The sequence below is a fragment of the Rhizophagus irregularis genome, chromosome 11 (assembly GCF_026210795.1).
Source record: "Rhizophagus irregularis chromosome 11, complete sequence".
In the NCBI taxonomy this organism is placed as follows: domain Eukaryota; kingdom Fungi; phylum Glomeromycota; class Glomeromycetes; order Glomerales; family Glomeraceae; genus Rhizophagus; species Rhizophagus irregularis.
This window is the reverse complement of record NC_089439.1, coordinates 4,277,074-4,302,565: the sequence shown is the minus strand read 5'-3', so window position 1 is coordinate 4,302,565 and position 25,492 is coordinate 4,277,074. Positions and strand designations below refer to the sequence as shown.

Sequence of the window (25,492 nt, the reverse complement as noted above, 5' to 3'; positions counted from 1 at the left end):
TTCCACTTGAACCAAGTAAGTAAATGAATTAATTATAGATACAACAAAGACTGAGATAACACAATTTATGTGCATGATGTCTTCTGTAGTTCATTGATTTACTAAAGCTCTTTAGATAACCCTCAAGGTCATTTATCAAAAATTTTGAATACTTAGCTTCATGATGCTAATATCTTTTTTGTGAAATAAAATTAAATATTTGCTTGTATAAAATCATTCTAGTTCCCATATTTAGCAATTATTAGATGAAACCATTCATTCAAATAAGATGGTAACTTAAGGAGAGTATCTTGATAAAGTGTCAGAAATTCATAGGACCATATTGTAATGTCATTATCTTTCAATAATAGACAAGTTTTATAATTTTTAGAATAAGAAAAGTTAAGAAATGTTTTTTTCTATCTACTAAAACTTATGTACAAACTCTTAAAGGTGAGCTGTAAATTTAAAGGTAAGTTTAGATTCTAACTAAATAGTTATCATATAATGGTACTAAATTATTTAAATGGAATGAAAATAATATATATTATTTTTAGGAATGAATGTACCATCCATTATCCAAAATAGTTTCTTTTAGAATATATTTTCTCTGTTAACTTTAGATTTTAGTTGCCATAAGTAGAAAAGCCATATACAATCACTATCCTTGATGTAATTTTTTTCCATGTATTACATAGTAATTCCATAATATATACAAATTATCAAATTATCATAAGCACAAATGAAATAATGATGTTAGAAAAATGATGTATAATATCTATCATCAAGCTACAATTTCTCAAAAGTGAGCTATAAATTTAGAGGTGAGTTCAAACTTTGCATTAGATTCTGATTGAATAGTCATCATGTAATGGTACTAAATTATTTAAATGGAATGAAAATAATATATGTCATTTTCAGGAATGAATGTATCATCCATTATCCAAAATAGTTTCTTTTAGAATATAATTTCTCTGTCAACTTTAGATTTCAGTTGCCATAAGTAGTAGAAAAGCAACATACAGTTATTAGTATCCTTGATGTAATTTTTTCCCATGTATTACATAGTAATTCCATAATATATACAAATTATCAAATTATCATTATTGTGTTTAAACAGGGTGAGTACAAATGAAGTAATTATATTAGAAAAATGATGTATAATATTCATCATTAAGCTACAAACTCTCAAAAGTAAACTATAAATTTAGAGATGGGTTAAAACTTTGCAATAACCATTAGATTCTAATTGAATAGTCATCATGTGTACCAAATTATTAAAAATATTTGTCTTCTGAAATTCATTTCAAAGGTATATGACCAATTAATAATATCATATAGGAATGTAAATTAGCTTTAATAGACATGTTTTTACTTATTATGTGGATTTTTGTTCACTGTTTTCTTGACTTAATCATTTAATAAATAAGTTTTGATTTTCAGATGTTGAGCAAATTTGATGAGGTGGAGTATGTGGCTTATCATACTTAGGACTATTAATTTCATTCAAGTTGTCATCCTTTTTATATAGGATAAAGTTTTGTTCAATTTATATTTTCCAAAGTGGGGCAGAAAAAATTCAGTGAGTAAATTAATTTTCCATAGCCCGCTAGTTTTGCATACTATTTTTGGCTATTCTGTGGCCTTTGGGTCTTATTTTTGTTAGCTATGAGTGTGCATGGCTCTTTATATTCAATGAAACATTTATTAACACTTCATTTTTTTTCTTTTTTAGGTTCTTTATCATTGGGCTCCTTGGACAGACAAAATTCATTTTTAGGAATGAATGTACCATCCATTATCCAAAATAGTTTCTTTTAAAATATTTTTTCTCTGTTAGAACTTTGAATTTCAGAGTCTTGATTGTCATAAGTAGACTAAAAATAGGCTCACTTTTGAAATATTAATATTATAAAGTAATATAACATCAACTCATTTTACTACAGATTTATCATTACATTTGATTCCAGGACTTTTGGGGTTAATAAGTATATCACAGATGGCAATAATATAGGCACAGTGTGCTGTGGGCAAATCTTTATCTTTGTATTGTTTAAATACCACATGTTCTATTGTATCTAGTAATTTACCTTCTGAAAAAAGCGCTTTATAAAGAAAGATTGTGCACCATTCCATGCAGAAAATCCATTAATGGATGGCTTTGCCGATCATTAAAAATTGTCATAATTTTATTTTCCCTGTCAATTAAATTTTGCTTTTGTTTTGGGCATTGAGAAAAGCAACATACAATCAGTAATTTTTTCCCATGTGTATTATATAGTAGTTCCATAATACATACTCATTGTGAAACAGAGTGAGCACAAATGAAATAATGGTGTTAGAAAAATGATGTATAATATCCATCATCAAGCTACAATCTCTCAAAAGTGATTGCCATAAATAGAAAAGCAACATACAATCAACATATAATCAATATTCTAAACTATCCTTGATGTAATTTTTTTCCATGTATTACATAATTTCATGATATATAAAATATTTTCTTCATTTATGCTTCTATTGTTATATATACTTTTACCTAGAAATTCCAAGTAAATATATGATCCTCCTGCCTGTAATATATTCTCCTTATTTGCTCTTGGCTGACTCTGCTATGTGGCATTAATAATATTTTCAATTGATGAAATTTTGGCCTACTGTTTATTGCTGTTTTTTATTAGAATATGTGAGGGTGTATATCTCTAGTTTATCTGGATTAGTAAGTTTCCTGCATCTTCTATTCAAATTCTTAAGTTCATGTCATTTTATATGTCAGTTAAAGTACAGTATATTAGATTAGTTGTACATACAGTATATCTTCTTTTACTGTTTGTATTGTTGTTAGTAAAGTGTTGTTTAGAGGTGTTTAATTATTTTTGTTAGGTTCTGCTTGCTAAAATGGTAATATGGATAACTGTCTTTATCCTGGGTAGTTTACAGCATTACAGGTGCACTTGGAGAATACTTGGATTTTTTGCTTTCAGGTAGCCATATTGGTTTCAATTTTTTCAGGTATTTATAATTAGTCTATTTATAAACTAAATAGAGTAACAATGGAAATACGAATTTTTTTTGATTGCTTCAATTATACCTGCATAGATTTATGTCCAATTATCTATGTGAATAACATTTCATGACCTGCCTAATCCAACTATTGTAATACTGGATAAAGTCTTCTTTTTAATAATAGAAGAACAAGAAGGTAAAATAAAAATTTTCATTTTCAAATTTATTTGAAGTGTTTAAAACCTTTAATATAATAAAGCTAACTTGATTTAATATCTTAAGTCCGATCTTTGCATTCTGAATCACTAATTTGGTCCCGTGTTTATTGTGTACTACTTTGGAATCAATCGGATAATTTTTTTACCGAAATACATATATCATACAGGCCTGTACGACAGAATAATCTTTCTCCCTTTTTTTTCTTACCAAATATTTTTCGTATAAAATATTTGTTATGTCTACCTTAAATATGATAACAAAAGAAATGGTTCGAAAATACAATAAAAATTAACTCTTTAGATTTTTTTTTTGAGAAAAGAAATGGACTCATTGGAACTTGTACGAGGATGACTTTGAAATTATTCGTAGGGTCGCAACTTTTTAAAAAGTGACCAAAGACGACCTGCAATGACTCTTATTGAATTTGTTAATGATATAAAGAAATGTAAAGTACAAAGAAATATTCTATCAAGTAAGTTTTTTTTTATATTAGTATGTACAATATGTAATTAATTAATTATTATTTTTTTTTTTCAGTATAAAAAATTTATATTTGTTTTTTATTTACTTTAATTGAAGCTCAAATTGAAGGTATTTCCAATGAATTGGCTAGTTCAAAAATTCAAGATCAAATGAATGATATAGAAGCATTAAATGAGAAGGAATCTGATAAAGTACGGTTAAATCAAGAATTAAATGATTTAATTCCTTATAAAAAATTTGCTATTCCCTACAGTAATAATTTGTGGCCGAGTTTTGGATCCGCATGGAATCAAATAAGTATTTTCATTTAAAAACCAAGAAGTAGTATTATTAGATTTTACTAAAACTTCAAAACTACACTATCAATTATTCTAAAGAACCAAAAAAAAAAAATAATTGTTAAACGTTGGCAAAGTATAACATAGGGGAATCATCAAGCAAATTTAATGATGGCCGGATAATTTATCTGACGAAGCTTACTCAATCATTGCTGCTCAATCATTGAAAGTATTAGGGGTACAGACATTTGAAACTTTATGGTTACGCTACTTATTTTTAGCGTCAACGTCAGTGGAGAAATGTCAGCTATCATAGCCACTAATCTTTATAAATATTAAACTAGTGCTAGAGGAGGATGACAATAAAATGAATCTCGATCCAATTAATTTAGTTAATAATGTTTTAAATAGATTAGAAGAGTAAGGGTGGTTTGTTGGCTTTTTACCATTATGTTCCTAGATTGATACAGTATATCTTTATGTAATGATTTGATAATATTTAAATTCTTTGAGTTTTGCTAACTTGCCTCCTGGGTTAAATAACCTGGGTTTAAATCACCCCCCTAAAATTTATATTTTACATCAATCTTTTTTTTTAAAAAAAAAAAATATTTGTGTTATTATTCATTTCACTTTATATAGATTTTATTTATTTGGATATTATAGAGCACGTATAAGACCAATTTTAACCCAGGGTGATTTAACCTACTAGTAAATTTATATAATTTTGCTCAAATTTTCAAAAAAAAAATGTAAATTTTGATTACAATAAAAAATGAGAGACATTGTCAAAAATATAAGAAAAATTGGTCATTATACTCTATATCGAATAATAACAATAACACAAATTCTTTTTATTAATCAAAAGTAGTCAGGAACCTTTACGTGCTCGAATGTGTGGAGAAAAAGATCGTCGACTGATCGACCTGCGGGTTTGTGTGGGTGACGTCATTTTCTAAGGGAAGGGTTCAGACCATGATGATGTTACATATTTTCAGGATATACATATTTTATTTTTGCATTTCCCAATGACATAGGGAGGAAGGACCTAAAATTTAAATTACGTAATTTCTGGCCACCAAAGGATACGCACAAGTCGCACAATAAAGGAAAAATGGAATTTGTTTTTTAATACATAATAATTTTCGAACCTGATAAAGAAATATTTTATATTTTGATACGCCAAGCCGTATGAATTTTTGTCTAGTCACGTCAACGACGTACAGTAACACGATGTTGCGCAACTTAATATGGAACAATTTGAGATAACCTCGTTCATCACACCATAGAATACTAGAGTAATATATTCACGTAGCGATCAAATATTTTATTTTTATACTGATAATTTGTACGTTCTTTAATTTAGCTTTATTATTTATTTATTTATTTATTTTCAATTATTTTATTTTGAATCAGTAATTATCGATACTTCTAATATCATGCTTATAGTATGCTAAAAAGTACTGGTACTATTATGTTGATCATAATATGGTGTTATCATGGTATTGTTACAAAAGTACAATTCGTTTAAATACTTAAAAACACTTTTTGTTAAGAACAATATAAAAACATTGTACACAAATTTCCCCGAAAAATTATCGGATATTACCTCACGGAATTCAACCAAGGATCGACGATCCTATTTCAGGATTTCCGGCTGATTTGCCAAGTAAATTTGCCAAGTGTCAAGTAATCATTTATAGTAAAAACATTACATTGACCCTAGAATGAAAAAAAAAAAAAAAATTATTTAACCATATTTGGAAAAAATCCGCTTTGGCGATTTTTGGCAATTGAATGTGTTGCAAATTGTCTTTTTAATCCTTTCACATGGTAACATGGAATTAAAATTCCGATTTCAAATATTATTTGAATCAAAATATTGTTTTTTTTTTTAATGAATACATTTTAGATATTATTTCATATTTTATTTAAATATTATTATCATATTTTTTATTTTGTGAACCAAATTTTGAAGAATGATAAACTTTATGAATAAAAATAAAATTTTGGTATGGATCATTTTATTATTTTATCCTCTTCTTTTTTTTTAGAATAAATGATTTACTTAATTTAGTTAACAAGTAATAATTCAAAATAATTCGGAATAAATGATGAAATTACCATAATTTAAATTGTAACCAGTCTCAAATAAAATGAGTAAAATTATATATATATATATATTATTTATATATATCTGCATAAATTAAAATAAATAATTCATTTTATAATGAAGAAGATATAAAAATATATATATAATAATGATGATGATGATGATGAATCAAAATGCCAAGAATAAACTACAAGAATTCTATCGAATTCTATCGAAGACTTCCCATATTCCTGATTATCATTTTTAATTCCCATATAAAGTATTTTGATAGATGAATGAAATTATATGGGTAAACTATATAATTATCTAGTATTTTCTGGAATGGCGCAATAAAAAAATTTTTAATCTTATTGAAAAAACAGAGAATTATTACCAAATTAGTTTACAATCACTTAAAAAAGCTAGCCAAATATTATGCTTGTATTATGTAATCAATGATATCAACAATAAACATAAATATTTAACTATATTTTTAATAAAACTATACTTCAGATTTATGATACGATTTTATCAATTATCTCTTTATCGAACGATAAACAAAATCTCTGTATTACATTATTATGTAGGCACTCGGGCATATCCGGATACGATCTATTCGCTAGGGCGTTTATAAAAAAATCACGCGTTTTTTTTTATCTTGATAAAATCATTATATTTTATTAAAAATCTTATTAATTATTAGTTAATCGTCGCGTTGAACTTTTTTAAATAGAACCTCTATTTATTTAGTACTAAAAGTATATCTATCATAAAAAGTGTTCAAATATTATTACACAATAATTATAAATTACACATATCTTCAACATATTATAATAAAGTGAAAAATAAAAAATTAGTAACCATTAAAATAATTATCCAAGAATTCCCTTGATAAAATTTCAATTTATCAGCACCACCATATTTATTATTAACATTAAATGGACGAACGGTAGGTACAACACCAGGGTCAACATAAGTAGTGGTTGGTACTGGAGTTTGAGGTTGTGGTTGTGGTTGAGGTTCTTGAGGTTGAGGTTGAGGCTGCGGTTGAGGTTGAGGTTGAGGTTGAGGTTGAGGTTGAGGTTGAGGTTGAGGTTGCGGTTGCGGTTGTGGTTGAGGCTGAGGTTGAGGTTGAGGTTGAGGTTGTGGTACTTTAGGTTCAGGCACTTTAGCTGGTCCTTTTGGCTCTTTCCCCGGACCGGCTGCCGGATTCTTTGGATTTGCAGCATTTGGGTTTGGATTTGCAGCTGGTGGGTTTGGTGGATTTGCACCCGGTGCTTTCGCTGGCTCTTTCGCTGGTTCTTTCCCTGGTCCTTTCGCTGGTTCTTTCGCTGGTTCTTTAACTTTTCCCGCATCTTTACCTGCACCTGGTGCACCTGGTGCACCTGGTACACCTGGTACAGCCTGTGGCATCGGTAAAGCATCTCTTTTTCTTATATTTGACGAAACATTTGTCGTCTCCTTAACAAACTTATCTCCTTTTGATAATAAGAAGTCTCTAATGGTTATTGAAAGGGTTTGATCATTAACAATTTTACTATGTACAAAACATATCAAGAAGGAAAAAATTAATAAAGAAATAATATTAAAGCGCATTTTTTTAAACATTAAATTTTTTTTTTCTTATATAAACGTTATATTAATTTTACTTTATACATATATAATTTTTTTTTAAACTAATTTTTTTTTTTCGTAAATATTTTTTTTTTTTTAAAAAAAAAATAATAATAATAATTTTTTTTTTTATATTAACTTTCCTAAAAAAAAAAAAGTGTTAAAAGAAAAAGGATAAAAAAAAATGAATCGTTAATTTATATATAGGAATATTTTTTTTTTTTTTTCCGTGTTCATTATATATATATTTGTGCTATAATTATATAATGCATTTTCTGCTAAACGTATTAGGGAAAAGACCAATTAAATATAATGAAAAACTTACAATTCTGCAAAATTATACGGCAGGGGTTGATCTAAACCTTATATTGTGCTAACGTAACACAATGTTCATTTAACTACTCCTTATTCAGAAATACATATTAGATGATAATATTTGATTAAATAATATAAATAGAATAAGTTTCAAAGCAAAAGATTCGATGATAGTATTTTTTTTGATTGTTGCATTGCATATTTTAAAAAAATAAAAAAAAAATTCGAGAATAAAAATAACGTTATTTAAATATTACCAAAATTGTTTTTTTTTTATGTTGTGAGACGAAAAAAGATTAAACCCCCATTTTTAGTTACACGATTACAGAGAATCGTTTTAAGAATTTTTCTCGGTAATTCCATTGTTTATTATTATTAATATTATAATATTAACTTTCTTTATCTTACCTTTTTCCATAATTTATAGTAAAACGCCAAGATTTTTTTTTTCTTTCTCTTTTTTAACAAATAATGATAAATAATGATAAAATAATGATAACTTTAAAAATTTTATTTTAAATTATTGCATAAGAAACATGAAATTTTTTTTTTAATATTATTCCTAAAGTTTTATATTAATGAAGTTGTTACACAAAGAAAAAAAAATTTTTTTTTTTTTCTTTTCAAAAATTTAAATATTGTTTTTCGGGAAAATAAACAGTATCAGGATATCAGGGAGAAACTGTAAGGAATTTCTATGTTGTATTTATATTCATATACGCATTTGTTAATTGATGTACATAAATCATTTAGTTTGATCTCCATATTTGGTTATTAAGTATGAACTGGAAATGGCAAACTATTGTTCGTCACGTGATAATGTATGACGAACTTCTTTATCCTTTTCAATCATTTTAATTAATAAATAAAGAACTTCACATGTTTGAAAAATTTCAAGATTTTTTCTTTTAAAAAAAAATAAATAAATATAATTATAAAAATAAAAAATTTGATAAGCACGTCATCTACGTCATTTAACATAAATTATTCGGATATTCATCATTTGGCTTAGACCATGAGTATTACTGTTTACGTTGATTTCATGATTTAACGATTTATGCGGCTTAGTAATAATAAAAGTGGCTTATACTTTTTTTTTATTATGAATAAAGAAATAGATTTTCAATTATTAAAATAATAACTAAATAATAACGAAGACTTGATAATAAAAATGATAATAATGAAATTCTCGAATTTTTCGAGAATTTTTTTTATTTTTAAGTTTTTTTTTTTAAAAAAAAAATTTAATTTTTTTTTTTTTTTTGGCTGAGTAGCTGAGTAATTGAGTAACTGAGTAACATAAGGGGAAAATGGGTTAATTTTTATTCCGAATTATCTTTTTTTGATTTGTTTTTTTTTTTCTTTGTTTCTTTTAAAGTTTCATATCAAATATAAAGTTTTTTATTATATAATAAAATTCTAAATTAAGATTAACGATTCTGTTTACTTTTGAAAAATAATAATAATAATAATAAAAATAATAATAATAATTAAAAATACAAAAAAAAAATAATAATAATAAAAATTTTTTTTTTTGTTTTGTAAATAATATATATTTTTTTTTTATAAAACAAACGTTTACATAATAATAGTCATACAATTTATAAAAAATACGAGATCAACAACATATTCGCGGATCAATACAAAATCAGTATAGTTCAAATGTACATTTTTTTCAAAAACTCGTTTATTAAAAAAGTTTTTCCACAAACGGTATGAATTAAACAAAATTGGTATATTATAAAATTTGATCCTAAACAAGAATTTAACTTGAAAATTAAATGACAATGGCTTAGTTTTTTTTTTTTTTTTTTTTTTTTGGCGATGATTAAAAAGATCATCTGCATAATATAAACTCCCCAATGTTAGGCTTATCTTTCTATCTAAGCCTGTTAAAAAAAAAATTTATTATTATTATTATTATTAAATGATTTTTTATTACTTCAGCCTCTTTCTTTCAACAGCCCAAAAACTAAGCCCATTTATTTATACATTTTAAGTTCATTATGATGAATTAAAAATTCTGTGATCTAAGCCATATTCTTGGTACGTAATTCTGAGCCACGTAATTTTCAAAGCCTCAAGATTTTTTTTTCCCACCTTTTTTTTTTTTTTTTGTTGAAAAAAAAAGAGAAAAAATTTATAAATAACGTTTAATACTTTTAAAAAATTTCTTTTCTCTTTGCGAAAGAAAAATAAATCTTTTTTTTTTTTTTTTTTTTCATCTAATTTTAAAAAATCATTTCAAATAGTTGATAAAAATAATTTAAATTTAAAATATTATCTTGATTGGCTCAATAATCACATTCCTCTAGAATCTTGTGGGGCAGGAAGGGCCCACACAATGGTCGCGAGGAATGTGAGGGCCACCAAGACGAAGCTTGAGAACTTTTACTGTTTTTAGGTGGCTGGTCTACCTCAGTCTTCCTCTTTAATGGGTTTTGACCTTTATAATAAAATAATTTTTTCGAGTGATGGTATATATTATAAATGGATTATATATGTAATATATGTATATTTTTTAACTTGATTTTTTAAAATAATCTTTTTTTTTTTTTTACAAGCATCGAGAAACGGTTGGAATGGTCACCATATTATGGCCATGTCTTTGTAGATCAATCAAGAAGTAGGCATAAAAAAAAAGTGTCCTTTTCTTTTCATGTTTTTTTTATAATAATAATATATTAAAATCACTCATTTTTTATGTAGTTTAAATTACTTTATTATCAATTCTTGTTATTATTTTCAATTCTTGATATTTGAATCATTCTTACCATTTTCACAAATATTTATCAATCGACTTTCTTTAATAATAAAACTGATAAATCATGCATCAATCGGAATTATCAAAAAAAAAAAAAAAAAAATTTTGTTTTCGAGTGTTTTATTATCTTTGAACGAATAACAAATACAAATACGAATTCGATTTCGAATGAATACAATTTCGAATATTAAATACAATTTCGAATGAATGCAATTTCGAATAAATAAATACAATTACAATTTTGAATGAATAAAATTAATTTTTTTTTTTACAAATAAAAATTAAAAATTAAAAAGATAATAATAATAAAATTATGCCATGATAAAAAAAAAAGAAATGTCATATTATTATATTTATTCACGATCATGAGCGTTATGTATATAAAAGGATTTATCTTGAATTTTAATATTACCCCTAGAAATTGCTTTTTGGCATGATTCATAATTTGAGAATAATGCAAATGCGTAATTACTCTATATTTATAAATTTACATATTAATATAAATATATAAATATTACATCAAAAAAAAAAAATTACACCGATCATATAATAAATACTTACATTCGGGATTAATTGATACACAGAATCAACGTGTCCGAATATTTCATTTAGATGATTTTTTATTTGAACTATTGGAATATTTGGAGGTAATTGTCCGATGAAAACTTTATAAAGGGGTCTAATACCTATAAAAGAAATATATATATATATATATATATTAAAATACATTATTGCAAATATACATTACAACTTTGACGCCATTTTCCGAAAGTTACCATTATTATTTTCGTTCATAATATTCGTAATATCATTTGATTTTATCAAATCATTACCATTTACTACATTATTAGTAGTATTATTTTCATTACCATTTTTCTTTTGTACAATGATTTCGATCAATTTTTGTTGAGAGGAAATCAAATTTGCTTGATCATTAATCATTTGTTGTTTATCTTCGAATGATACCCTAAATAATTGTAAAATTGATTTGATTTTTTCTTCATTATTAAATTCTCTACTACTAATAATATTTGTTATGTATAGTTCGTTAATCATTTGAGAAATCATCTTTAAAATATATTTAAGAAAAGGTAAAGTTTATAAAAAAAAAATATGAATTAAAATAAAACAAAAAAATGAAGAGAAAAATCTACCGAGACTTATATCATCTTTTTTTTCGGAGTATCGGGAAATTCCGTTTGTCCGATATAACTACTCTTTGTGTTATTTATTTGTTTATATAAATACCGTTATACGTTATACGAATATGTATACGAATGTATAAAATGAGTAATACATGTTTATAAATTTAATCATTTTTATTTGGCTGAAATCTTTTATTAGGGGTACTGTTAACATTTTTTTTTTTTCGGAATAGCTTATAATAATTTTGGGTTTAATAGTTTTAACTTAGTTTATTTAAAGTTATATTATTTTGGTATATCAATTTAAAATAATTTATTTAACCCTAAAAAAAAATTTTTTTTTATTTATTATTTGGGATTCTTTTTTCTTTCTCTTTTCTCTTTTTCTTTCTCTTTTTTTTTTTTTAAAAAAAAAAATATATAAATATAAATATAAATATAAATATAAATAAATAAAAAAATTTTTTTTTTTTTTTTTTCGTCAGTAATCTATGAATAAATAATAATATTCCGATAATCTAACGAATAATATTCTTAAAATATTCCAAATATTAATTTTATTATTAATTTTATTATTAATTTTATTATTAATTTTTTATTATATATAAAACCTGTTTATAATAATATAATTATATAATATAATAAAATTTTTTTTTTTTTTTTTTGGTATTAAGGCGCCTAAACATCATTCAATAAATTCCAAATTTAGAAATCAGAATAAATATAATAATGATAAAATAATTTATATAAATTAATATATATTTTCATTTATTTCGATATATATATATTTATAATGAATTTTTTATATATATACAGTATTTATAATGAATTCTTATATATATATAGTATTTATAATGAATTTTTATATATATATATAGTATTTATAATGAATTTTTATATATTTAATTTTTTTTCATCATCATTATTTCATTTCATTTACCGTATAAAAATTTGTTTTCTTATTTGAGAGATTATAAAAGGAAAAAAAAAATGTTTAATATTGCGTAATATGTATGAAATGCATTATGACGCTTACTTATGACGTTTATGATAATCCCGTTCAACTTTTTCATATAACTGGATCCTTACCAAGAATGTGAATCAGAATCAACATGAAAGTAAATCAGAATCGGAATATATATATATAGGTGATTAAACAAATTACTAATTGTTTATAAAAAAGGACTTTTTTTTTATAAAAAAAAATATGTAATCAAAAATCATTATGCATGAACATGATCACGATGTACCTCAGACAGAGTATCACGATTTTATCAGAATCAATATTTGTTTATTTATTTGCTATTCTTTATTTATCGAATTTAACGCCAAGAAAGGGGAGAACACATTCTCTATCTAGACTAATATTTGGAACAAAAATTCGGGCTGTGTAGCCGTTATCAGGATAATACCAGATATGACGATGACTGAAGTATCATTTAAGGAATAAACGGTTCATAAATTCCTAAACTTGACGTTTTCCATCGTAACTTGACTTTGTTAAAAATATAAATTACCAAAATATATTTATATCCTGCATATTTAAAATATTTGTAGCCTGACAAAAAAAGTATCTATATTGTTTTAGCCGATTTATTAATAAATAACTACCACTACTTATTTTCGTGTATTAAATATTTAAATATTTAAAAAAATTATACACATATGGTACATATGGTACATATGGTATAAATGTTTCACTTTTCCTAACATATTCAACATTTTGCAAGCCAATCGCATTCAGATGATTGATCATGTGATATTATTGGAAAAATCTCGCGGTTTCCTGTTCTTTCCCAAAATATTATGTAATATACCAACAAGGAGGTAATCACGGCTATACTTTTTTGGTATAAAATAGGAAAACTTAATTGATACTAAACTATTTTAGAAACATTTTCAGGAGAAAAACAATGATAGATAAAATAAATTAATCTGATTATGAATTTAGAATATTTTTTTTTTGTCATACGGAAAATTAAAGAAATCTTGTAAAAAAATTGTTATTGTAACATACCACAATTCTTGCAGGTTGAGTGGCTTGTCAAAATTCGCAGATTATTTCGAGAAATGAATTGTGCGACGTAACCACTAATGTTAACAAGTTACAGTAACAATAATTTTTCTCTGTCCCACTCGGATAAGGGTAATCAGAGAATCATAGAATGATACAATGGAAATAAATAAAAATACTATAATTCTGTCGTACATTATATTTATTACTAATTTATTATACTTTACGAGAGGATTAATTTATTTATTGAATAATGTATATGATAAAATATCATCAAATGACTGGATGATTATATGATAAAAAATTAAAAATCATTGACAATATTAAAACTATGAAAGGTATACTTTTGTATAAATTAGTATTTTTTTTTAGAAAAAGGCGAACTTATATTAAAAGAAATTACTTCATATCGAATGGTTATTTTGATAATAACATTATATTTTATAAATTTGTTAGTTAATATTTCACAACCAATTAAAGTTTTACATTTATGAATTGGTCGTTTAATAGGTAACGAATTTAGAAACAAAAACGACGAAATATGTCGGTTTCTTTAAAATACACGCCAATGTGTAATAAAATAACTCACTCGCAAACTTTCCTTTATAAATATTAAACATTTCGTTGCACATTAATATTCTTTATGCACAAAAAGTTAATACTCAATACAGATAATAGAACCATATAAAAGTTGTTGAAATTTTTCGGTAACGTGAATTGAAATTTACTGGTCAGGCTTATTTTATATACCATATATTTTATAAAATATATTTGTAGTTTCTAGTATAAACAAAAGAAGCATTTACCGCATTGACCTAATTATTTTTCTTTTTTATTTTTATAGAATTTTATGAAATTATTGGTGTTTTCAAAATTTTGAAATTGATAAAATTTTCATTTTTTTTCCCCATTGAACAGTCATTGAACATTTCCAGTATATTTTCCGTATAATTTCCGTGTATTAAACAATTATGTAAGCAAAATATAAAAAAATATAAGCTTATATTTGTAAATAAAGTTTTCGGTTGTAACGCATATAAATTAACTATCTCTAATAATAGTAGAATACAAATAAAGGACGAATTAATAAAAACTATATAACCTAAGTCCATCTTATTCTGAGCAAAAAAAAGCATCTCAAAAATTATTTTTCATGTTTAAACAATATACTTTGATTACGATATTCTTTGCTCACCAAGATCTCTCTTTAAGAGACAGTTCATTACATAATAATCGCCAATTCGTCTTATGATACGTTTCATCATACATAAATACTTAATAACAATACCGACTACATAAATATCAATAAAAAGTGGAATTGATAAAAATATTAATGACTTAACCCAACCATAAATGAATTATTATTATTATTTCTAATTTCTATAATTAAATCATAATTTATAAAATTTTGAGCCGCAACAATTTTGATGGCTAGTCCAGAAAATTTTCCGCAATCCCGTGACATACTTTTAAATCATTACAGGTGTCACAAGTATCACACCCATCGAGTTTCCACTTTTATATTTGTGAAAAGTTATTTGTCTCACATTATTTGTCAGTTTACGTTCACGTGCTCGTGCATAGTGCCGTAATGCGGGCCAATTGCGGAATTTTTCGGGTGTTACTAATACTGCGGACTACGGGTTTAGTGTAATTTTTGCGGATTTTCGGAATCACATGATGATCACGATATTTTTAATATTTGAAGTGATTGGGTACCAAAAGGGCGGAACAGAATCACGTGATCATAGTTGATTTTTTCTACACCTAGGACAAATGTCTACGCACTATGAAAAAAAAATCGATCACGTGAATTTATCTTTCCGCTCATCCAATGAAATTGCAAATTTCAGTTTTTCGCCAATGGTTCCCGTTCCTAGTTTTAAAATTTTACGATATATTTTACATTTATAAAGAGTGAGTTTTTTTTATTAAACATGATTTAGTAAATTTATTAAACATAGGTATGAATAATTTGTCATTAACTTTAAAATTATCTTGTAAAATATTCAAATTTAATAACAAAATAAACACAGCTTTATAACAATATTTATTATACACCTAAATATCTGTCAAACCGTTATTTAGTAACTACTACAATATCTGCGAGATTGTCAGGTTACTCTAACTTCCAAGTTAGATCATTGCGGAGGATTTATGAAATTTGGCAAAAACTCTGCTGCGTCCAATTGCGTCCTCGTGAATTAAAATTGACTTACAGAAATATCAAGCTTTTTTCCTAAAAAAATGTCAAATGATGACGCGCCTTTAACACTGGAAAAATTGGTTAGACGCAAGATTTTTGGGGCACAAAAAAATTTTTTAGAGCTTATTTTTGACTGTTCACTGATAAATGGACTTAAATAGAAATTTGGTGACTAAATACTGTCAAATATTTATTTAATTTGACATGACGGACAAATTTTGGGGTACTTCCATGATGTGGGTTTTAAGTGCTACAAAATAATTCCACATAAATAAATATAGATTATATTTCATTTTATATAAAATGATTTGTTATTGTATAATGCGTCCAAAAAAAAAATTATCGAATTTGATCCATTTTATGTCGATTCCACAAAATGATGATTGGCATGCAACATTGTCTGTTGTGTTATGCGTCCAAAAAAAAATTATCAAATTATATCGATTCTACAGCACGCAATCGCAACATGCCTGTTTTCTACAAAATAAGGGTTGTCACGCGACATGTCTGTCTGTCTTCTACAGAATAATGATTGTCACGCGACATGTCTGTCTACAGAATAATGATAGTCACGCGACATGTCTGCTATACAACTATGCAACTGAAGTTTTTAAGTTTTTTAGTTATTTTTCATTTTTCATTTATTGATTTTCTTAAAGAGAGTTGATAAAACTTTTACCTTAGGATTTACCTGGTTTATTTTTAAACATATTATATAAACCATTTCGTCTAATCTCATATTTCCTTCTATTGAACCCAGTGAATTCCAGGAACTTTACCCACACACATTTTACAATCGTAATATAATCGGAGTATCGGACATTAAATAAACAATCAAATTAGAAAAGCGGAATAAAACGAAACGTTAACAATAACCTGTACTACATTCTATCGCATATTAAATTTACTTCTCTGACAATAAAATGCGAACATCAATTTATCACGATAATATCGATAATGTATCTGAAATCTTAGCAAATTTTTTTAACAAATATACACATCCTCGCATTATAGACTGGTGTTTAACTAAAAATATTATTGTCGATAATAATACAAACGAAGTTTTAAGGCCGAAAGATTACAACTTCCAAAGATTTGTTGACGCAATAACAAGCCGGGATCTTGATCCTACTCAAATTACATTAATTTCTGACGTCCAAACATACGAACAAATTTTTCCTAATGACAGTATGATACTCGTAACTTTTATGAAATTCGTTCTTGGATTAACTTATCTTATATTAGACCAACCCAGAAATTTTAAACTTGAAGATGTTTATCCATTTATTGGAATTACGTATTTTGTGTACGACAAAATAAACAATTCCTCATTATTAAATTCAAATCTTAAGAATAAGGCTCTTATTCTACGGGACATTCGTAATTTATGGAGTATTTTCCTTCTTAGAAAGACCAATAGTCATACTAATTTGTAAGTCCAGTATCTCACTTTATTTTGTGATTTAATTTTAAACTAACGTACTTTATTCATTATAACAAATCATATAGAAATGGTGAATGGGATAATCTAATTTATTAACTAATTATAACTTTTTGTTCGATAAAATAGGGATTTATCACCTGCATTTAATATTATTGATGGTGGTACTTCTCGAACTTCAATCCCTTTATCACTTTACATTCAAAATCCATTAATTGAAGTACTTGGTTATGTAGACAATAGTATTTAATTATTTTTAATTATTTTTATTTATTTTTGATCACTTGGACATTTTATTTTTTTTTGAACTTCAGCAAAAAATCATTAGGTATTTCTTACTATTTTGCGTAAAGCAACCTAAACAAACCTACGCGTGAAACTTTGTATGAACTCGGTAAATTGTATATTTTTTTTCTGGCGACTTTTTACAAGGCTTGTATAATAAAGCACATATATACCACTTTAATTGTATTGTATTGTATTTGGCGCAAATTTCCAAATTTTTAAAAATAAAAAATAAAATAAATAATAAAATGAAAATATCTATTATAGGGGAGAGAATCACGTTCAATTTCTATATAAATGAAACCTACTAATAAATTGACAAATCATTGATTATTTTTAAAAATAAGGAATCATATATAACGTATATACAGTATAACGATTTACTTTAACAATTAAAGCATCGTATAATATTATAGAATTAACGCCAACATTTTACTTAATTAATTCTTAATCTATTTAAGTAATTCTTTATCTATTCATTATTTATTGTTTCGTATCAAAAAAAAGTGGAAAAAAAGATAAGTGAGGCGGCACCTTCCATTGTTAGTATGAATAGAGTCGGTTTATCATACTATGTATATACATATATATATCATTATATGAGTATTTTTTCTCTATATTTGCAACATGACAAATTAATAAAAATAGTTCAGCTTAAATTATTTTAATTAGTTATAGTAAATGACTTTGGATTTAACTATGTTTCTAAAGTACAATGTACAGTAAACCAATTTCAAGATTGTAGCATATTTAACAATTATACGCATATAGTATTACATGTATCATTTTGTGGTGTTAAAGAGTTAATTAGACAATTTGCTTTATTTAGACGTGTTGATGTTGAGATTAATAGTGTGGCATTATAGGGCAAGTCTTGCGAATGCAAATAAAATTGCGTAAAATATGCGCTTGTAAAAGATAGTAAACATAAAATAATAATTTTGACAATGCGGTTATGCATGCGTTTGTTATAAATAAAGCAAACTCAAATAAGGATAAACTTAAATTCTCCTTGTTTCAAATATAAAGAAATTATTGAAACTTGTAACACATGACAATTCTTACAGTTTGGGTGGCTCGAAAAAAAATTAATGCAGATTATTTCTAAAATGGAAATTGTGGCTTAATTACCAATGTGGCAGAAGTGTGGCAGATTGTCAACGTGATTTTAGACAGGCGCAGATTATAATAGTAACTAATAAAATCTATTTATATTTCTCATATGAGAATTTCTTATATATAGTTTTATAAAGTTTTAGAATTGCAGCCCTTTGTCTATATAAGTTTTGTTATGTAATCACTATAAATTGTCACATGAACCTTAACCATTCGACTTTAACAAAAAATATCACGGTCGGCATTTCATGAGAATTTTTTTTTCTTTGCATCAATATAAAATGTGAGTAAAAGCTTTTTTTGAATTACTTCTTAATTTCATCAAAGCGCTAAATTTTTTTTTATTAACTATTTAGTATTTTTTTTCTTTGTTACTTCGTTAAATTTATAAATACAAATTATAATAATCTTTTTCAATAATAATATCGGTTAAGTCTATTCAGAGATGTTATATATGAAAATCACGTTCAATTTTCTATAGCTGAACCTACTAAGAATTTTAATCAGAATCGGAATACATAAAATTAAACCCTATAAAAAAATTGGATACGTTTTTTATAAAGTTTTTATATGATTTTTTTCCTTAGAAATAACGTATCATAATAGGATACGGAAAAATGCACAATTCCGTATCACTAAAAATATGGTTTTGATACGGAATTTGCACGGGATTCATATGGAATTTACATGATTTGAACACTGATTTTATCACGAAATTTATACGATTTGATCACTGAATTTACTATTTGTACTACAGTTTACTATAATTGTATTTTCATAAATCTGATTTTACTTTATTAAATTAAATAAAAAATAAAAAAATAAACAAAATACAAAATACAAATACATTATGAAAAATCCCTCCATATTAAAACCACCTATTGCAACCAAAATCATCTATAAGTTCAGGTTCATTTTCATTTGGAGCCAAACAACCTAAAAAAACAAAAAAAAAAAAAGAAACATAAGAACGTCTAACTTAATTGGAAACAAAACCCCCCTCATATAGTATCTGCAATCGTCCAAGTCACCAAAGGTTAGTATTCCTACAATCCTACAAAAAAAGAAAGAGAACTCCAGAATGTCTGACCTACATAAAAGAAAAGAATTATAAAGCGTCTGATGAAAAAGAAACTAAAACAACAAAATAAATCCAAAACTGACCTACAAAAAAAGAAGACTCTGAAGCAACAAAACTGAAACAGCCTACAAAAAGAAAAGAATCTGAACCCAACTTACAAAAAAAAAAAAGAAAATTTGAACTGGCCTAAAAAAAGAAAAATCCTGAACCATCCTACAAAAAGGAAAGGACTCCCAAACTGATCTACAAAAAAGAAAAAAGAAAACTGAATCTTCTCACAAAAAAAAATCTGCTGGCCTATGAAATAAAAAAAAGGGATAAATATAAATAAAAAAGAAAGGGAAATAAAGAATAAATCAAAAAAAATATTTTTTTAAAAAGAGGGGTAACGAAGTTAGGAAAGTTAAAAAAATTTTTTTTTAAAGGGAGGACGTCAAAGTTAGAAAAATAAAAAATTTTTTATAAAGAGGAAATAGAAATAGAAAGAAGAAATTTTTTTTAAAAAAAAAGAATGGGAATAAAAGAATAAAATCAAAAAAATTTTTTTTTTAAGGGAGTGACGAAAAAAAATTTCTTTTAAAGGAGAGTGACGAAAAAAAAACTTTTTTAAAGTGAGGTACGAAAAAAAAAATTTTTTATTTAAAAGAGGGGTGACAAGGAAAGAAGAAAATTTTAGAAAAATAACAAAAATAAGACAAGAGAAAAGAGAAAGACAGAAAGGAAGATCGGAAGATCAAACTCAAGGGTTTATATAAAAAACAAAAAACGTATCATAACAAATCAATAAACAATCACGTGATCTCGTGTTATGATGGGATTTTTGAAGTTTAAAAATTCCGTATACATTCCGCATGATTAATTTTTTCCGTATACATTAGTTTTTTTAAAAAATGTTCAAAAATGAATTGCTAATTAAATATACGGAATTTGTATACGGAATCTATAGAAACGTACATAAAATGTATACAAAACGTATCCTTTCCGTATACATATTTCATATCCCTTAAACTGTTTTGCAGCCAAATTTGCCTGCAATTTTGTTTTTTAATTAAAGACACTTTTAAATATCTTAAAATATTTTATTACATAAACCAATATTTTTGTAATAAATTCTATAGTATTTTCTAAGTAAAAATCGAAAAAAAGTTCAATTTGATTAATGATTTTTTAAAAGTAAATGATCGACAAATTATAACAAATAGTGGTTTTTTTTTTTTTTTTAAAAAAAAATAGTAACGCATTTTATTAATTATTTCAAAAATTATAATTTTTACATAATTAATTTAAAATACTTAGAGCTAGTCTTAAATATAACCAACCCTATAACTAAGTTTGATCTAAATAAACTAATCCTAATCTAAATCTATTTAATTTTAAACTAATTATAAATGCTATGCTAATGAAATAATTAAAAAGTTTTTGTTGTTAGATCCCACGTATATTCTATATTAATACCGTCCGTTACCGAGCCTATCAGCCTATCTCTTGTTACTAACAAATAGTAGTTAAATTTTTCAAATTGAAATATCTTTTTATCCAATAACCCTAGAAATATAAAATTACCACCATTGATGCGTCATGCGTCTTAATGAGAAGAATCTGATAGAAATAAAATTATCCTACTAAAAATATTATGTGACAGGATAATTTATAAAATCTAAAAATTTATAAATTAATATAACTTTTTATCTATCAATTTTAGAGTTATGATTTTATTACCATTAAATGCGCCTTAATAAGAGGAATCTAACAAATATAATTTCATCTTTCTATGATCACTAGATCTTAAGATATTTTAAAAATTCAAAAATTTTTAAAATTAATTTTAACCCCTACAGTTTAAGGGATAGGGAAACGAATTATTAATAAACAAAAATGCCCCCGCAAGATTAAATTAAATACATGAGATAATATGCGTAAATTTTTTAAAGGGCCTCCGTTATTAAAAGAATCGGAATACGTGAAATTTAACGAATTATAAAGATTACATTACCTGATCAACAATAACGTTTTTTATTTGTTTATTATTTGTTTATTATTTGTTATTCTGTGTTTATTTATATTCAACGCCGAAAAGAGAAAAGTGAGGTCACCCTTCATCGGTAAAGTCGATCAAAAAAAAAAGTAAAGAAAAGATAATCTTGATCTCGTTAAAAATATAAATTTATTTATTTATTTATTTAAAATCGATAACCTTATTAATACAAATATACGTTTTATGTATTTATACTACATATTTAAAATGTTTGAAATCTGATAGTTTAACGAAAAAATACTCACATCTTTATATTCACCAACAATTTTTAATGAAATTAATATTAGATTATTTGTGGAATATTATTATTAAGATAATTTTTGAACATTTTAATTAGCATATTTGAAACTATTATTTTACAATAATCTATTAAAAAGATTTTTTTTAAAATAATCGACAAGCTTAAATATCATCTTTATTACTAAAATAGTAATTTTTTTTTCGGTTAGCGCGAAATGAAAACAATTCTTGCAGGTCAAGTGGTTTGCCTCGAATCGGAGCTATTTTGGGAAATGGATTGTGTGGCGTAACCACTAATAACCTTAGTAATCTAAAAAGCTGATGAACATCAGATCATGTTTAGGACCAAATTCAACAATATTAATACTATGATTTCTATTCCTTTAAAGTAAGGCGAACTTCTTATTTATATCAAAAGAAATTACTAAATTAGATTTTCAGTATATTTTCCTATATTTTCCGTATTTCACCTGGACATTTTCCGGAGTTTATTGTGTTTATTGTCCGAAAATGTCTAATGGGAAAAACATTTTACAATCTTACTAAGATAAATGTTGTATAGAAAAGTCTGAAATTCTTCATGTTACCGAAACTTTTCAACTTTTATATAGTTCTATTTACCTGTTATTGAATGGGAATATTATTTCTGTACATAATTAAATATTTAATATAAGTATAGGAGTAAGTTATTTTATTACACACTGGCGTATATTTTCAAGTAAGTTTAAAGAATTCATATTTCGTCTAACCTGATTTATTTTTGTTTTTAAATTCTTGTTACCCATTAAACAACCGATTTATTAAATGTAAAACTCTATATTTTAAAAATTTGTCCGATCAGTAAATGGCCATTCAATATGCACCAATAATTTCCGTTGTGCTACAACTTGACTAAAAAATCTATCAAATCATTAAAAAAATGGGTTGATCACTATTGAATAATTTTTGATAAGAATTTTTTTTTTTTGTGGTTAATTAAAACATCGATATAAAAATGTTAAAGTAATTCTGTTTACAAGCAAAATAAATATTAAACATCAAAATTTCACAATTTGCATAGTGTTGTACATAAGTCCAAATATAGTACAAATTAATAGATGTATGGTAATTATTATTTTGGACAATATTTAACATCTTTCTGATTATATTTATTAGTGACAATCTGAACACATTAATAAAATAGATGCTATAAAAACGCGGTAATTTTGGCTTCGAAAAAAATTTCTCAAGATAAATGCAAAATTTTGAAAATAAATCAAAAAAAACGTTAGCACCATTTTTTTTTATCAACTTATATTTAGTTATTTTTTTCATTTATTGATTTTCTTATAAGAGCATAAAGCTGATAAAATTTTATCTAAAAATTTACCTGCTTTACTTTTAAACATATTATATAAGTCATTTAGTCTAATCTAATATATAATATTTCTTTATTGACCCAGTAAATTCAGTAAATCTACACACACATTTTACTCAAACGTTAAATAAACAATCAAGAATAAGAGAGATAAACGAAACGTTAACATAACGTTAAGAATAACGCATATTTATGATAAATACGTGGTTTCCAGATAAAATGCGAACATCGATTTATCATGATAATATCGATAATGTATCCGAAATATTAGCAAAATTTTTTAACAAATATACACATTCTCGCATTAAAGATTGGTGTTTAACCAAAAATATTATTGTTGACAATAATACGAACGAAGTTTTGAGGTCAAAAGATTACAACTTCCAAAGATTCGTTGACGCAATAACAAGCCGGGATCTTGATCCTACTCAAATTACATTAATTTCTGACGTCCACACGTACGAACAATTTTTTCCTAATGATCGTACATCACTCGTAGCTTTTATGAAATTCGTTCTTGGGTTAACCTACCTTTTGTTAGACCAATCCAGAAATTTACATCTTGAAGGTTTTTACCCATTTATTGGAATAACTTATTTTATGTACGACAAAATAAATCACTCTTCATTATTAAATTCTAACCTCAACAATAAGTCTCTAATTTTACGAGACATTCGTAATTTATGGAGTATTTTTCTTTCCAGAAAGACTAATAGTCACACTAACTTGTAAGTACAATGACCTATTATATTTTATACTTAAATTTTTAATCTGACTTATTATATGACAATTATCCAATAAGGAATGGTGAATGGAATATTCTAATTCAGGAAACCCAACATCCAGTTTCAACTGATTCATCTGGAGTGTGAGTAAACTTATCATAAAATATATTACAAATACTGCATCATAACTAATTAAAACTATTATTCGATAAAAAGAGATTTATCACCTGCATTTAATATTATTGATGGTGGCACTTCTCGAACTTCAGTCCCCTTATCAGTTTACATTCAAAATTCATTAATTGAAGCACTTAATGATGTAATCAATATTTAATTACTTTTAAAGTTAATTTCATTCTGCTGTTTTTTGGTTAGTAATTTCCGTTTGTTTATCTATTTTTGAGCCTCATTTGAAATTTTATTTTTGAATAACTGAAATTCCAACAAAAAAATTTCGTAGGTACACCACTTCGTACTTTTCAAGTAAAACAGATCTACATGTGTGAAATTTTTATGATCTCAGTAAATTATAAACCTCTTAACTATTTTTTTTTTCCGATGACTCGTTACAAAATTTAACGTATAATAAAGCACATACTGTATATACACAGTGAAATTCGATATAACGGAACCATCCGTTCCAGTAAAAATATCCGGTATATCGAGACTTCCGATATATCAAAAAATTTCGATATACCGGATTTTATATATAAATCATATGAAATCAAGTTTTTATTTGTGCGACATGTGCGACGAACACTGAAAATTTAGATTATTTTTTATTTAAAACATTATTTGAGAAATTTTATAAACTAAAACTTAAAAAAAATCATCTATCCTACCCTGTTTTTGCTTTTCTTACTTCACTATTAGACATATTTTCAATAAAAAAGTTCGTGATTAAAGTGTAAAAAAAAGATTTCGTGTATGATCTGATTTATTTTTAGGGGTTTCCCATATGTTAATTATCCAAATAAACAATCTTATTTAGGAAATTCTATTTATATTACATCCTTATAAAGTGATGAAGATTCTTCAATATTTTCAACATTCCTAGTCAATATATTCAGAAAAATTTCATCTGAGTCTTCAAAGCT

General features: G+C 25.3%; 6 protein-coding genes across 7 annotated transcripts; 4 read left to right on the top strand and 2 right to left on the bottom strand.

Annotated features, from left to right (window-relative positions):
* Window positions 1-3,612: 3,612 nt before the first annotated feature.
* Window positions 3,613-3,998, top strand: OCT59_003416 (uncharacterized protein; the record flags this gene model as incomplete). Its single annotated transcript, XM_025310716.2, has 2 exons — window positions 3,613-3,676; window positions 3,784-3,998. The coding sequence occupies 2 exons, from the start codon at window positions 3,613-3,615 to the stop codon at window positions 3,996-3,998; spliced, it is 279 nt and encodes a 92-aa protein (XP_025179601.2).
* Window positions 3,999-6,710: 2,712 nt separating this feature from the next.
* On the bottom strand, window positions 6,711-8,659 carry OCT59_003415 (uncharacterized protein). Of its 2 annotated transcripts, XM_066145595.1 has the most exons (4): window positions 8,395-8,659; window positions 7,997-8,075; window positions 6,919-7,814; window positions 6,711-6,821 (listed from the first exon to the last, which is right to left on the bottom strand). In XM_066145595.1, exons 3-4 carry the CDS (start codon window positions 7,663-7,665, stop codon window positions 6,810-6,812), a joined length of 759 nt encoding a protein of 252 aa, XP_065996301.1. In that variant the 5' UTR covers window positions 7,666-7,814; window positions 7,997-8,075; window positions 8,395-8,659; the 3' UTR covers window positions 6,711-6,809. The 2 variants fall into 2 exon arrangements, with proteins under 2 accessions (XP_065996301.1, XP_025179603.1); XM_025308495.2 differs by lacking the exon at window positions 8,395-8,659 and having other exon boundaries at window positions 6,711-8,195.
* A 1,511-nt stretch (window positions 8,660-10,170) lies between these two features.
* On the top strand, window positions 10,171-11,099 carry OCT59_003414 (uncharacterized protein). The gene is made up of 3 exons (XM_066145594.1): window positions 10,171-10,463; window positions 10,551-10,612; window positions 10,696-11,099. The coding sequence occupies exons 1-3, from the start codon at window positions 10,461-10,463 to the stop codon at window positions 10,889-10,891; spliced, it is 261 nt and encodes an 86-aa protein (XP_065996300.1). The 5' UTR covers window positions 10,171-10,460; the 3' UTR covers window positions 10,892-11,099.
* On the bottom strand, window positions 10,837-11,880 carry OCT59_003413 (uncharacterized protein). The gene is made up of 3 exons (XM_025316862.2): window positions 11,527-11,880; window positions 11,312-11,436; window positions 10,837-11,223 (listed from the first exon to the last, which is right to left on the bottom strand). Exons 1-3 carry the CDS (start codon window positions 11,816-11,818, stop codon window positions 11,104-11,106), a joined length of 537 nt encoding a protein of 178 aa, XP_025179604.2. The 5' UTR covers window positions 11,819-11,880; the 3' UTR covers window positions 10,837-11,103.
* Window positions 11,881-17,038: 5,158 nt separating this feature from the next.
* OCT59_003412 (uncharacterized protein) lies at window positions 17,039-17,806 on the top strand (the record flags this gene model as incomplete). The annotated part of the gene is made up of 2 exons (XM_025325779.1): window positions 17,039-17,547; window positions 17,686-17,806. 2 exons carry the CDS (start codon window positions 17,039-17,041, stop codon window positions 17,804-17,806), a joined length of 630 nt encoding a protein of 209 aa, XP_025179605.1.
* Window positions 17,807-23,889: 6,083 nt separating this feature from the next.
* On the top strand, window positions 23,890-24,729 carry OCT59_003411 (uncharacterized protein; the record flags this gene model as incomplete). Its single annotated transcript, XM_025325780.1, has 3 exons — window positions 23,890-24,398; window positions 24,473-24,538; window positions 24,612-24,729. 3 exons carry the CDS (start codon window positions 23,890-23,892, stop codon window positions 24,727-24,729), a joined length of 693 nt encoding a protein of 230 aa, XP_025179606.1.
* Window positions 24,730-25,492: the final 763 nt, after the last annotated feature.

Excerpts from the sequence above, each read along its gene's own strand:
- OCT59_003413 (XM_025316862.2), bottom strand. The coding sequence starts at position 11,818 with ATGATTTCTCAAATGATTAACGAACTATACATAACAAATATTATTAGT. Across the intron at positions 11,437-11,526 it reads TATGAACGAAAATAATAATG|GTATTAGACCCCTTTATAAA; the intron begins GTAACTTTCGGA and ends TTTCTTTTATAG. Across the intron at positions 11,224-11,311 it reads TGTATCAATTAATCCCGAAT|AGTAATTACGCATTTGCATT; the intron begins GTAAGTATTTAT and ends TTATAAATATAG.
- OCT59_003414 (XM_066145594.1), top strand. Across the intron at positions 10,613-10,695 it reads CTTTGTAGATCAATCAAGAA|TTTAAATTACTTTATTATCA; the intron begins GTAGGCATAAAA and ends TTTTTTATGTAG.
- OCT59_003415 (XM_025308495.2), bottom strand. The coding sequence starts at position 7,665 with ATGTTTAAAAAAATGCGCTTTAATATTATTTCTTTATTAATTTTTTCC.